The sequence below is a fragment of the Bos javanicus genome, chromosome 2 (assembly GCF_032452875.1).
Source record: "Bos javanicus breed banteng chromosome 2, ARS-OSU_banteng_1.0, whole genome shotgun sequence".
Lineage (NCBI taxonomy): Eukaryota > Metazoa > Chordata > Mammalia > Artiodactyla > Bovidae > Bos > Bos javanicus.
Window position 1 is genome coordinate 52,830,001 of NC_083869.1, and position 12,943 is coordinate 52,842,943.

Here is a 12,943-nt window from a genome sequence, read left to right on the forward strand (position 1 = left end):
TATCACTTTCTTAGATCTTGTAGACATGCTGTGGAAACCATAACATAAAATATGAGTTACTTACAATAACTAATTTTAATCCCATCTGCTAAGTATGACAACATTAGCATTTCCACTTAATTAAAAACACCCTTAAAGCAGCAATGTTTTAATCACTCCATTTTATTTACTCTCCTCCGGTGTCACTTATAATTGTAACTTTTTATTTTTTAATAATGAGGGATTTTTTTTCTCCTTGCATCACACAAAAAAGTGCTGTCGATAATTAGCAGTCTTCTGTTATTAGTAGACTCAGGTGTCACAACTGTGTCTCATCCTCATTACAGTAAAAAATTTCACCTATCAGATTCATTATTGCTAGATAATGCGACTGAGAGCCTTTGCAGGCCCTCCAGAAAAGTAATTCAGCCAAGCAAAATTATCAGCTAATTATATTTAGAATCAAAAGCCCAACAACTATTTGCAGATAAATTGTATGAATTGAAGTGAATAGATCTGAATATTAAGATTCATAGATTTAGCAGATGATTTGTTAATTGGAATAAAAAGGTCATTTGCTAGTCATTTTAACAATAGATCAATTGGAACCCTATTTATTATTTAACTGGTAGTGCATAAGAATTGAAATGATGAATAATTGTATTATTATCATGAGATGATATTTTCTCCAAAATGGCAAAATATGGGAAACTTATGAGAAGGAATTTTATAAATTTCTTTTAAAATATTGTGACAAATTTAATATATTTTAATACACAGTCCTGATATAAATAATGTGTATAATAAGGTATAATATTTTAGAAGTCAAAATTATACCCAAAAGTAGTTGTTGTATTTTTAATTGATGAAATAAAGCCACAAATAAGGTAATTTACAAACAAAAGGTGGAACCTAAGTTTGAAAATTTTTTCTTCCTAAATCAAATAATGTCATTCCTCTCTCACTGTATTTTAATTAGCAGCGGTTTTTTGGAAATGGCAAAGTACATGCTCATACGATGACTCAAAATGTAACTTGGCCTGCAGTTTTCTTTCGGGGAACAGAACACTCTAATTCAAATCCATTATTAAAAAGCAGATAACATGTGCACTTTCTGAAATGCCTGTGACTTCACTCTTTTGATTTTATGTAATTATAAGAGAATGTTCATATGTATTTGCTTTTCAATTGGCACAGCATTTTAAAACTGAGTGTCTTCAGATAAAGTGCATATTTTCTTTTGGTTCATAAAGAATATCCCCAGTTTATGTGCTCAAAACTTTTGTGAATGTTTTATAATGCAGTCACAGTGCAGTTTATAGCTGTGCTTACGATAAGAATTTTTACACATACCCTATGTATGTAAAGAAAATAAATATTAGATGTAGTTTGGAGTTTGAAATTAATCGTTAGTAACTAGAACCTATCCCTTTCCACTGTGTTATCTTAAAACTGCTAGCAGTTCTCAAGCAGAACTTTGAACACAGTATTTTTCCAAACTTTGCAGCTCAAAGTAAATACTTTTCATTTAAACTAATTTCAGTTATAAAATAGGGAAAACATCACCCACTTAAAAACAGCTTAAATTGCATGTACTTTGTCACTGTAAATAAACAAGGTAAACATTGACATAACTTCAAACTATTCTTGGGTTGAAAAAAATCTGCAGTTCAAAATAAAATTCCGCCTTTGGTCAACATTTTGGATGCAATTCAAAGTTTCTCATAAAATAAACATATTTTAAAGAGTGTTTTGAATTTCACTGCATAATTCCTAGCCAACAGAAATTACAGTGGTATCTTTAAGGTTTATTATATGTCAGATCAATAGCCATTATACAGGACTAACACAAGCACTGAAGAGCAATACCTTTCTTCTACTTAACCCTTACTGCTAGGACATGAAGAAAAACTTCTGTAGTTGGTCCTTAGGGAAATCCTCTCACAGAGTGAAACTTTCTTGTTTCTTTGTTTAATAATAAGAGTATTCTTTTTTGGATAAAATGGAAACTGAGCTGACTTCCCAGTCCAGAAAGCAAAATACTCATTAAGGTAATCTTAATGAGAGTTTTTCAGTAAAACAGGGAAATAGTTTTACATCCTGCCTAATAACAAACTATTTTGAAGCTTTAACTTAAAATGAAAATGACCCATCACAACAGATTGTAAATTTTTTTTCTGATGTTTTTAAAAGTGCCTCGATGATTTCTACGTCTAGAGTGTTAAAGTTAAGTATTTGCTGTTTTATTTAAACATTTTGAAAAATGAACATTCTGGGGCTTTGCAGCATTATTAAGAAAAGCTGTCCATACTTTACCATGTTGTTACATGTGTTTATCTGCTGATTATAAAATGTGTTAAACAGTATTTTAAAAACAACAAAAAAAATGCAGAGCTGCGCTTTGATTAATTCAGTGAACAAAACATATGCTGTTGGTTCTGTTCTATGAAATTCATATATGATCAATAAAATCTTTTAAAAGAGCAACTTTGGCTTTTAGGATTGTACTGCCGACCATGTTTTTCATCCCAGCTAACTCTGGGCTCATACTGTTAACTTAGCAAACAAAACCACTTTCTGGCTATAATGGTAATGTCTTTTTAATATATTTTTATCCTCTTTCTAAATTTTCTTTAGGTTGGAAGCTGTGTATTGTGGGTGTTACCCACTTTGTCCCAAAGATTTGGTTTATCCCGAAATATTTCCAGGTAGCTGCTTTAATGTACTTTTGTCTTTGTTGAAATTTACTACATGATTCATGCTAAATTAGAAAGTTTGAAAATAAACTTAGGCAGGAGCAATTGTTTATTTGGCAAGTCAACATGTTAGTGTTAAGGAAAATTTTATGTGTTTTAATACATTAGAGTAAGCTTATATTTACCATCTGTTCTTTTAAGATAACAAAAAAGCAAGTTTTCAAATAGCATTCTTCATTGTTAGCATACACATCCCATAATGATGGATTTTTATAAGCAGGTCAGCGTTGCTGCAATTGCTTACAGATTTTTTTTAATGATATACACAGAGAAAAATTGAGGACTGAAAGTCACACCAAATTATTTCAACAATTGACTAGTTAATAATATGCAACTGTTGTACAGAGTACGTATGGCTATCGTACTTGTTCTTTGAAAAAATTCTCATCACTAAATATATCACATATGCATTGTGTTACATTAGAATAATGTATTTTAATCACCCAAAGGAGATGTCTAAACAGCACAACTACACAGTCTTATTTAGCATTAAACATCCTTGTGAGCTGAGGTAACCTTATAAAATCATGCTTAAATAATGTAAAACACGAGGCGGCACAGAGCAATATGCATTTTTAATTAGTAAAGTGACTAATATCGGGTGTGTGCTTTGAGGTTTTTGTTTCATTAAAAATGTATCTGTTTTTCCTGCAGCTGAATATCTGTATTCTACACCTGAACAGCTTTCAAAAAGGCTCCAGAATTTCTGCAAGAGACCAGATATTACAAGAAAACATCTCTATAAGGTAGTTATTGAGAAGAGATTTATGTGGTATAAATACCATATTGAAGTACAAAGAAAAATCTTAAAAAAAAAAAACATTTAATTAACATACTAATGTTTAAAGGAAACATGCTAGGGAGGGATATTAGTTGTTACACTAACAAGGATTAATTAAACTGGATGATGCCAGTTGTATTAACCTAGGTCTTATGAAATACGTGCACTTAATGCATGGTACATGCTTTTTTTTTAATTTATTGTTTTCTAAGATGACTGTCCTTTACATTTAGCCCCAAGAGGCTTATAAAAATGAACCTGGATTAATGTAACTCATTAGTTTAAAAGGAAGTAAAAGGAAAGATTCTACAATTATACTAATGAGGATAAGCCTTTCTTCCCATCGTAATGAAATCTTCAGTCCTCAAAAATTCAGGTGAATGACATTTGTGAAATTTGGTGTTCATTTTTTAAATACTTTAAAGATGATTTTGAGAATCAAATGTTTCCTTTGTCTAGTAAAATTACATAAAAACCCTCAGTTAGTTTAGGATTCAACTGTCAGTCTCCTCTCTGAATGACAGAGGCAAAAGAAAAGAGTTTAAATAGCATCATCATTCAGTCCCTTCATTCGTTATGTTTTTTCCCCTTGTTTGAATCAAGAATTTTACATTGTTGGAATAACAACAGAGAGACTCTCCTAAAAGTCCAAGTAATTGAACTGGGATAAATCTGCTTTACGAGTTGTGAAGGTGGCTCTAGGCCATGAGTAATATACCTTTTTATATTCTTTGAATGTAGCATCTTCATTTTACATAAATTCAGTATACTTTACAATCTAGCAGTTTTCTAATCCAGCATATTTTAATTTTCCTATGTTAATATGTATCCTTTCTACATGAAATACAGCCCGCTGCCTTTTTTCCTCTCCTTTCCCTTATCATGGCCTCAGATACATACATATTTACATAGTGATACATCAAAACATGACTTTGTTTCTGCAGGAAACAGTTAAACTTCAAGAAAAAGGGAGAGAACCAAAAATGCAATTTAACACCCAATTTCAAGCTCATTATCTTTCATTGTCTATTAACTTGGCAATGGTTCAGAAGGTAGCTCATAATAGTTTAAAATGCTGACTGAACAATTCCAGGCTTCAGTATTACTCCTTCAGTCAATACGATTGTATCGTATCCGTAGGAAGCTTCAAAAAGAAAACAGTCTTCCAAGGTTTACATCCAGATTTCCTCATTTTGAAAGTTCAGTCATGGTCTTGTTTGGGTAAAATGTTAATTTGATAGTTTCCCACATAACAGACTGTCAAAATATACAGATTATAAAATTGAAGAAATAGAATAATATGTATTAATACAAATAGGTTCATCTTCTACATATGACACAAAGCTATTTTTTAGTGAGTTTACCATCGGATTATTGATTTTTTTTTCCTCCTAGTGAATTTTTGGGCAATTTTTTTTCAGTTTTATTGAGATATAATTGACTGCACTGTATAAGTGTGAGGTGTGCAGAATAGTGATGGACATATGTTTTGAAATGATTAATGATTACCACCACAAGCTGTAGTTATCACCCATCATCTCACAGAGGTACCAAAAAAAAAAAACCGAGAGAAAAATGTTTTTATCTCATGGTGAGAATGGTGAAGCATTTTAAATTGTATTTCCACCATCAGAATTTTCCATTTTTAATTTTGCTTCCAGGTAGCATTATCATCCCTGATCTTTAACCATTTCAAAAGTTATTGCAACAGGTTGCTTAGAGTTACAATAAAAAACACATCTCCAACTGAAATATTTTAAAATAGCTATTGCCATAGCTCTAATTATTTCTTTTTCCAAGAGCTTCTGGAAAAACTCTGAAGCAATGTCAACCTAGTGGTATGCTATTAATATACCAAATTGTTCTTCCTATAGCTTAAATATAGCAAATACCTTAAGTGTTTGTTCATGTTACTATGGTTTACATACATTACTAGTCCATGCATCCTAACATGGTCCAAGTCAGTTTAAGAAATTAGTGTTTTATGCATAAGCATTTATAAGAATTTCTATATATTATTTATTTTATGTACTTTTAACATGGATTTTTTTTTCTTATGAATCTATTATACACATTGATATATATCCTCATTCTAGATCTTGATGACATGTATCCAAAAATTAATCTCAAAAATGAATAAGTTAGCCCAGGAATTAGAAATAATCAAGAGCTTTACAATGCAGTTGCCAGGACAAACTGATAAAAATCACAAGGACCACAGATCTAGTTGGGTGGTTGTAATAAGCTTTAGAGCTAAAACAGAAAAGGAATGCCAGCTATAACTTTATCATTAAGATTTAATACATTACACTATTTTTTTTTTACCTTACGTTTTATAAATATTCACATTTCAGGTAACATTTGCCCTCACTAAATATCAGAGAATTATTTTCCCCAAGGCAGCTTTGTACTTTTCTTAGGCAATGGAAGAGACTTGTATGTATATTATACAGAGAGTATTGAGGTTTTCTTTTTAAATTTATTCCATTGGACAGTGCTGTTTTGCTTTTAAAAACATATGCTTCTAAGATCTAAAAGGATAGAAAGTCACTGAATTCTTTAATTTGCTCCTTTCACATTTTTACACCTTACTCTTTTTTGTTGTTGTTAAAAGTTTACATTTTAAAATCATCTCAACTACTTATCATGTAGAGTTCACTTTAGGATAAGATTTTTCATATGGATTCACACTTAGAAATTTAATGACTAGAATAAGGCTACTAACACTTGGCTTTTTTCTCACATGAGACATTATACTTTCAATATGAGTGAGAGTTTGGGGGCTATAACTTGAAGCAGGATTTGAAACAGAATGCTAGTAACTGAAAAGCAGAAACAGAATTTGATACCTTTTTTTCTTAAAGTGACTCTTTCTGCTACAAAACTCCATGCCCATGACTTCTCACCTGAAATGGTTTCAGACTTGAAATGTTTAAATTCCTCGTGTGCATGCAAGTGTGCTCCCCTTCCCTCTCACACAGACATTTTACTTAAGATATTTAGAGAAATGCATGCAGAAATCACATTTCTTAATTATTTTTAAAACTTAAAACCCTGTTCTGAATTTTTTAAAAATCTGAAGCCATTTCTTAAAAAGTTTGCCACGAGGCTCAGCCACTGGACTGCAGGTTTCTTGTACTTACAGGACACGTCCCTTTCTAAGTAGGTTACACCCCGCAGCCACACACTTGCCACAGAGATAAAGTAGGTTTCACTTCATCTGTAATAGGGAGCTCTTTTATGACTCTTGAACACAAGATTCTAGAAATAATCGTAAAGTAATCAACCAAGGATTAACTTCTAACAGTAACATAGGGCTTCCTTTTACAACCCAAGTAAGTCTCATACCGGGAAGTTATATTTTTGGGGGTCTCATTTTGACAATGGGAATTTACTTACTGAAAATTGCCAACAATTACTTGAGATCAGTACTTTTTGCTTTTAGAGAGACTTTGATCATTAGATTTTAAAATGCTTTAGAGGAAAACTTCTGTTCACCACCTTGTTACCAGTATTGAAAATAGCACAAAAGTACAAATGGGGTCATTGTATAAAACATATACTGCCAGGACTAACAGTAGGTTTTCATTCCCACCCTATTTTTCATTTATTTTTATTTATAAATTGAGTGATATTCTGTGTTTAAAAAAGAGAGAGAGAGATGCCATCCTTCCTTTGCTTTACAAGGGTAAACTGTAGTTTAAGTTTTTTCAGATGATAGCAGCTGATTTTTATTTTGTTCCCCTCGTCAAGTTCTTTCACATTCCAGAAACCTTTATAACCTGCTGTTATTTGGAGGAAAGGATAATTTTCAGATTTCTGCCTAAAAGTGATTCCAAAGAGTGATTAAGCTTACAGTTCAGATTCAGAGCCCAGAAAAGCCATTTGTGGTTGTCTTAATTATATCAGGTTATATCTCCCCGAACCACAGCCAAGCCACTTTAAGTTTCCTTCAAGAGACTGGTCACTTTATAGTCCCCTTTTAATTTGAGCTTATACTCTAGATGTGAATAAGGTGGTGCTCACTAGTATTAACACGCCTCCAAAGTCATTACTTTTTCCTTAAAAAATGAAAACTTAAAAGCTCATGACATTTTTAGAACTTCAAAAACCTCTCAATTGCACGAACACAGTCTAAGGCAAATGATCTGTCTCAGTCTCCCTCCCTCCCTCCCCGTTACTCTTCCCTCTCTTTCTTAACTTCTTTCCTTGATTTTGTTTGGCTTGGTTTTCCTTTGATTTGTCTAAGTAAAATGCAAGCAAAAAATCTTTAGCACAATAGATATACTCAGGGTGATTAAAATCAGTTAGAGGTTTTGGCTGCTTCTCTTTCTCTGCTACTAATTTGTAGCCTGGCTCTAGGTGAACTTCTTGGCCTCTATATGATTCATCTATAAACTTGGAAGAATTCTTTTTTTCTTAATTCTTAATAGCATTTTCCCCCTGAGGTCCTACTATAATGAAATAATGAATATAAACCCGTTTGTAAACTTGAAGTGCTTTATAAATTCCACGTAATAGTAATGGCATTTCTCTTGTGCCTTCGCCACTTAAAAGTAAAATTCACATTCACAAAAAACATGTATTAAGAGTGTTGTCTATCCTATGTTTAGAAAAGTTAAAAGTTGGATGATAAACTTCTGATAGCTGTCATCCATAACATAAACCAGGAAATTTGTGTGCAGTAGAATATACCCATTTGCAAAAAAAAAAAAAAAGGCGGAGTTGGGGGGGGGCAGCTTTCCACAATGGTTGAAAATATAGTTCACTTTAAGCCAATCAGAAACTGGGATTTCCTGAGGTGATGAAACTTGAGAACCATTTACTTGGTGGCTTTTTGAAATCTAATTGACGTAAGTTATGCAAATTTACAATATGAATTTTCAGCATGCTTTAGTCTTTCAGTCGTTAATGCTTCTTCATTGCTTTTTCTTCTCTCCCTCCCCCTTACAGGGTGAAATGGCTCCTTTTTCTTGGGCAGCCCTACATGGTAAATTCAGGTCTCTGCTTACAGCAGAACCTAGGGAAGATTTGTGACAGATGGGGCTAAGTCACAAACTTGCAGCCTAAGGCAGAATCTGTAGAACTTTCCAGAGTGTGCCCATATTTACCTGATCAGAGAGAAAAGAAAATCTGCAGAGGAAGCTGAGCCTGGCTGCTTGTCATAGCTGACACAGAGCCATCTGCCACAAACCTGTGGCGGCTTCAGATCTCCAATCCCTGCCACCACCCCAACTCAAATTAAATACAGATTCCTAGAGACGTTATGATGGTTACACATGTCCTCAGCATCACATGGAGGAGACTGTTCAAAAAAAATATGTGGCCTGTTGTATAACCGCACTCATGTATCCCATATGTGGTGCCACATTGAATTTCCGGTTGAATCCGTTTTTATCCTTTGTACTGGATGACATGGTGCCTGAATTCTTTCTTTTCGCCGACACGATGGCAGCCAAACTGCAGCTTCAAACGCTCTCACTTGGCTGGGTTTCTACCTAGGTTGCCAGGTTATCATCGGAGCCTTCTTGTGTCCTCAGAGGGCCACGGGGCCTGAAAGGAGGATCAGAATGCTACTGACTAATTGGGCAGCCATCTCGGAATTGTTTGTGGGCAAAGAGCTGCTCTAGCACTTTTCTTTTAGCAAATTAATGACTCCCTGGCACCGGGGTTTTAAGTGAAGGTATTAATAAGAAGTCTGGCAGGTATTCCCATGATTCACAGAGTTACATTTGCATTTAATTTATCTTAAAGAAAGTTGCAAGATAAACAGCTGTAATTCAGACAAACATGGGAAATACACTAAGCGGGGCCATCTCGCCCATAAAATGAACACAGAGATACTTGTTTTAATTCTTTTCCAGGCATAAAAATAGAGAAATAAAAATACTTCTTACAAAACCAGTAATTTTGATATAAATATTTGTCAAAAATATTTGCATCCAGCTACAAATATAATCTTCTCAAGATAAATCACTTATGATTCCAATAGTCAAGCTGGTGTATTTGTTAATGTCAAGATATTTTGAATGGCTAGATTGTAAAATAAATTTTTAATAAAGTGCCCACTGCAATTTTTAATTAACACATCTCATTTCCATGTAAGCGTGTACATCTATCTGTATGTTTCTCTCTGAACACTTTCCTTGTGTCAGAGACAACGAATACAATTGTTTCTTTTCCCGATGAACAAGGATCTGTTTTGCAAATGTTTGTGAGATATTATGACATTTCCAAGATTTTCTTTGCATTCTGGAAAGCAGGAGGTAAACATTTGTAGTCATTAAGGTAAAGTCTGTTGATAAACCATCTTCTGTTTACTGACAGGTAAATTGTAACTCTCCTAGCTTTTGAAATGAATAACTTCTATAAGCTGCAAAGTGAGGAGCAGCCAGGGGGAAGGGGGCAGACAAGGGCCAAGCCTGGCTCCTTGGCTTTTAGAAGGACTGAGTTGTCTAGCAGGCATCTGAGACAGAGAGGGCACTGGTTCAAAAGTCTGGTAGGACCCATCTGACAGGTAGCAAAAGTGTAAGCAGGAATTAGATGAAGGTAGAGCCCTCTAGATAGAGGCAGTCTTGCAGATCAGGAAAAGCAGCAGTTCAAGGCCCAGGAGGCCAAGGATTTTAAAAGCAGGGAGAGTAAGAAGCAGAAACAACAGGTTCTATCTCTGCACAGAGTCCTCCCTGATCAGTGTGAGAGCCCTATGTATGATGGACATCACAGCACTGGATTTGAGTCCTCCTCCCGTTCTGAGAAGGCACTGGACAAATTAGCCCATAAAACAAAGGGCTCAAGAATTATTTGAGAAGTCCCTTCTGGTCTGAGACTGTGAAACTTGGAATCTATCGGTTATGTTCCTTTTGAGTGCAAAAGCTAATATAAAAGGGCCTAAGAGCTTTTTAGACTCTTCTCCTGAGCAGGGTTAAGCATCTAAAGGGATGCTTCAGTTAGAAAGGTGCTGTGTTATAGATGACGTCTCTCAAGACAATATTATACTCTCACAGCCAAGAGACAGTGCTTATTTCATTATGTCCTACTATCCTGAAAATGATGAGCTCACATTTCATAGTGAATTGTGTATTATATGCATAACTATCCATATATACTTTTTTTTTAATTCACGGGAAAACAATATTAATTACCATTCAGATAGTGCATCTGAAACACTTAAATATTTGCCTGATTTTGGCAAACACAATATTGCAAGTTACCTGTGTACAAAGATATTTTTCTACACCCATAAACTCAAATCAAATTTTGGCTTTAGCTGTGCCAGCATTACTTCTGGAATAAAAATTTGCAATAAAATGGTCACTTCTTAAAACTATACTGTTGGATTTGGTATTGGTGCAAATAAGCAATGAAAAGTCTTGTAAATGTATCATTTGTAACATATGAAAAGATGACTGTATATGTGTGTGTATGTGCCTGTGTGCTTCTCAACACCCATGATATGGTGGCATGGAGGGTTATTCAGTTAACCCATATTTTGTTAAGGAAAATCGACAGTACAAGCTGACTCTTTACTTCCTGCTTTGCTTGTGCTGTGCTGTGCTGTTGCTAAGTCACTTCAATCTTGCCTAACTCTCTGCAACCCTATGGACTGTAGCCCTCTAGGCTCCTCTGCCCATGAGATTCTCTGGACAAGAATACTACAGTGGGTTGCCTTGTCCTCCTCCAGGGGATCTTCCCGACCCAGGCAGGGACTGAACACTCCTCTCTCAAGTCTCCAGCACTGGCTGGCGAGTTCTTTACCACTAGCGCCACCTGGGAAGCCCCTTGCTTTCTTCACTTTCACTAAAGAGAGCAGACACTCCCATTATTTCTTATTTTGAGTATAGATGTTGAAAATTTTTGTTTTTTTTTTTAAACGTTCAATTCTGTTCATTTTATTCTCTTTTACATTAATCATTAAGCCAATTTTAATCTTAAATGTCTTTAAAAGTCTGCCCATTATCAACCCTGACACAGTGTTCAGGATGCTTGTCCCAAATTTACCTAACCTGTGTTTCTGGCAAGGTGTTTCTGTAATAAACAGAAGAGCACCTAGTTCTTAATATACTTATTTATACCAGGTTAATCGGGAATAGATCAAAAGACCTTTCCCCAAATGCACCTGGTTTAACAAGCATCCTTCAGATATGGTTAATTTTTAACGTCCTGCTCCAGCTCTCAGTTCTTCAAACTTGCCACATAAAGATGGCAGCACAGTCAATAAGGCAGTGAAAACTCAGCCATAGAGGGCTGCACAAATTCACTTCAACACCTTGAAATGCATCTGGAAGAAAAGATTTCGTTTTATGTTGAAGGTGTTAATTATATTTGATATTTTTAAAAGTAAAATCTGTTTTTGAGAAAGCATCTGCTACCCAGAAATATTATGAGCCACAAAAAAATTTTTCATTTCAGTCTCAAGATACTTTCTGCAGATGAGAGAATCAGTTTTCAAATGAGAGTCCATGCTGTCTTTTAATGTTGACATATTCTATGAGTTTTATTCTTCTATTGACTATTGACAGGTGTCACCCTAAGTGCCTTTCTGTTTCTGTGGAAAACTGGAAAACAAGTTTCATTTTAAAATGTGAATTGAGATGTACAACGGCCAGTGCTGCGATAACCTGCCCTCCCCTCACAATTATTCATTACAATGTAATTGGGAAAGGTTTTAAACTATGTAAACAGTTCTACAGGATGCTCAAAGATATGTACCTGTGTGCTTAAAGTATAACAGAAAACTTGGGAATTAGCGCCAAGTTTACAATTATGGTTAAGTCAGAGGAGTGATGGTAGGAAGATTAGACACATAACTGGCAAAGGTGCAGTACCTTAAGAAATGGTCTGTTTCTTAAGCTGGGTCATAGCACACAAAGTCTTATTTCTACCCTTTATGACTTTTTGTATGTCTTAAATGTTATTACTGGATCTACATTTTTGATAGGAGCTGTAGATATTTGGGTTACCATGTGTAATATAGGAGCTGTAATACTCTGCTACCAAGCCATTCTTAACGTTTCTCAGTTGATGGATGGAGTCAGAAAACCATTTTCCTTTAAACAGTAAAAGAAACTGCCCTTTTTTTCCACCAGTGGTGGTGGAAATGCACCACCAGTTTTGCATGAGAAGACTTTCCTTGGCTTACTGGGAGCCAAGCCCTTAACCTTGACCCTGAAACAACCCATACTACGAAGGAAGTTGAACTTTACTGTCTGTGGGTTCCTTTTTCCTGGGGCTAATGATCACCGTTTCTGACTAATGTGTGTGGCGTTACAAATAGAAAATGGAAAACTAGGGCTCCAGAAACTCCTTTTTGAAGAGTCAAGAGAGGAAGATGGAGGAAGTTATTATATGAGCTGGTCTTTTTTATCTTGAAAAATTCAGAGCTTTGTGGTAGGGCACAGAGCTGTCTGAGCTGCTAACCGCTCTACCC

At 34.8% G+C, this 12,943-nt stretch overlaps 1 protein-coding gene across 14 annotated transcripts in view; it reads left to right on the plus strand.

Annotated features, from left to right (window-relative positions):
* Positions 1-12,943, plus strand: part of GTDC1 (glycosyltransferase like domain containing 1) — a 504,344-nt gene that overhangs the window by 424,101 nt on the left and 67,300 nt on the right. For 11 of the 14 annotated variants that reach the window (XM_061438708.1, XM_061438717.1, XM_061438629.1 and 8 more), the window contains 3 exons: positions 2,617-2,687; positions 3,390-3,481; positions 8,470-10,843. In XM_061438708.1, the coding sequence (XP_061294692.1) occupies positions 2,617-2,687; positions 3,390-3,481; positions 8,470-8,553 (247 nt within the window). In that variant the 3' untranslated portion in view covers positions 8,554-10,843. The other 3 variants (XM_061438661.1, XM_061438683.1, XR_009740792.1) reach the window with 2 other exon arrangements.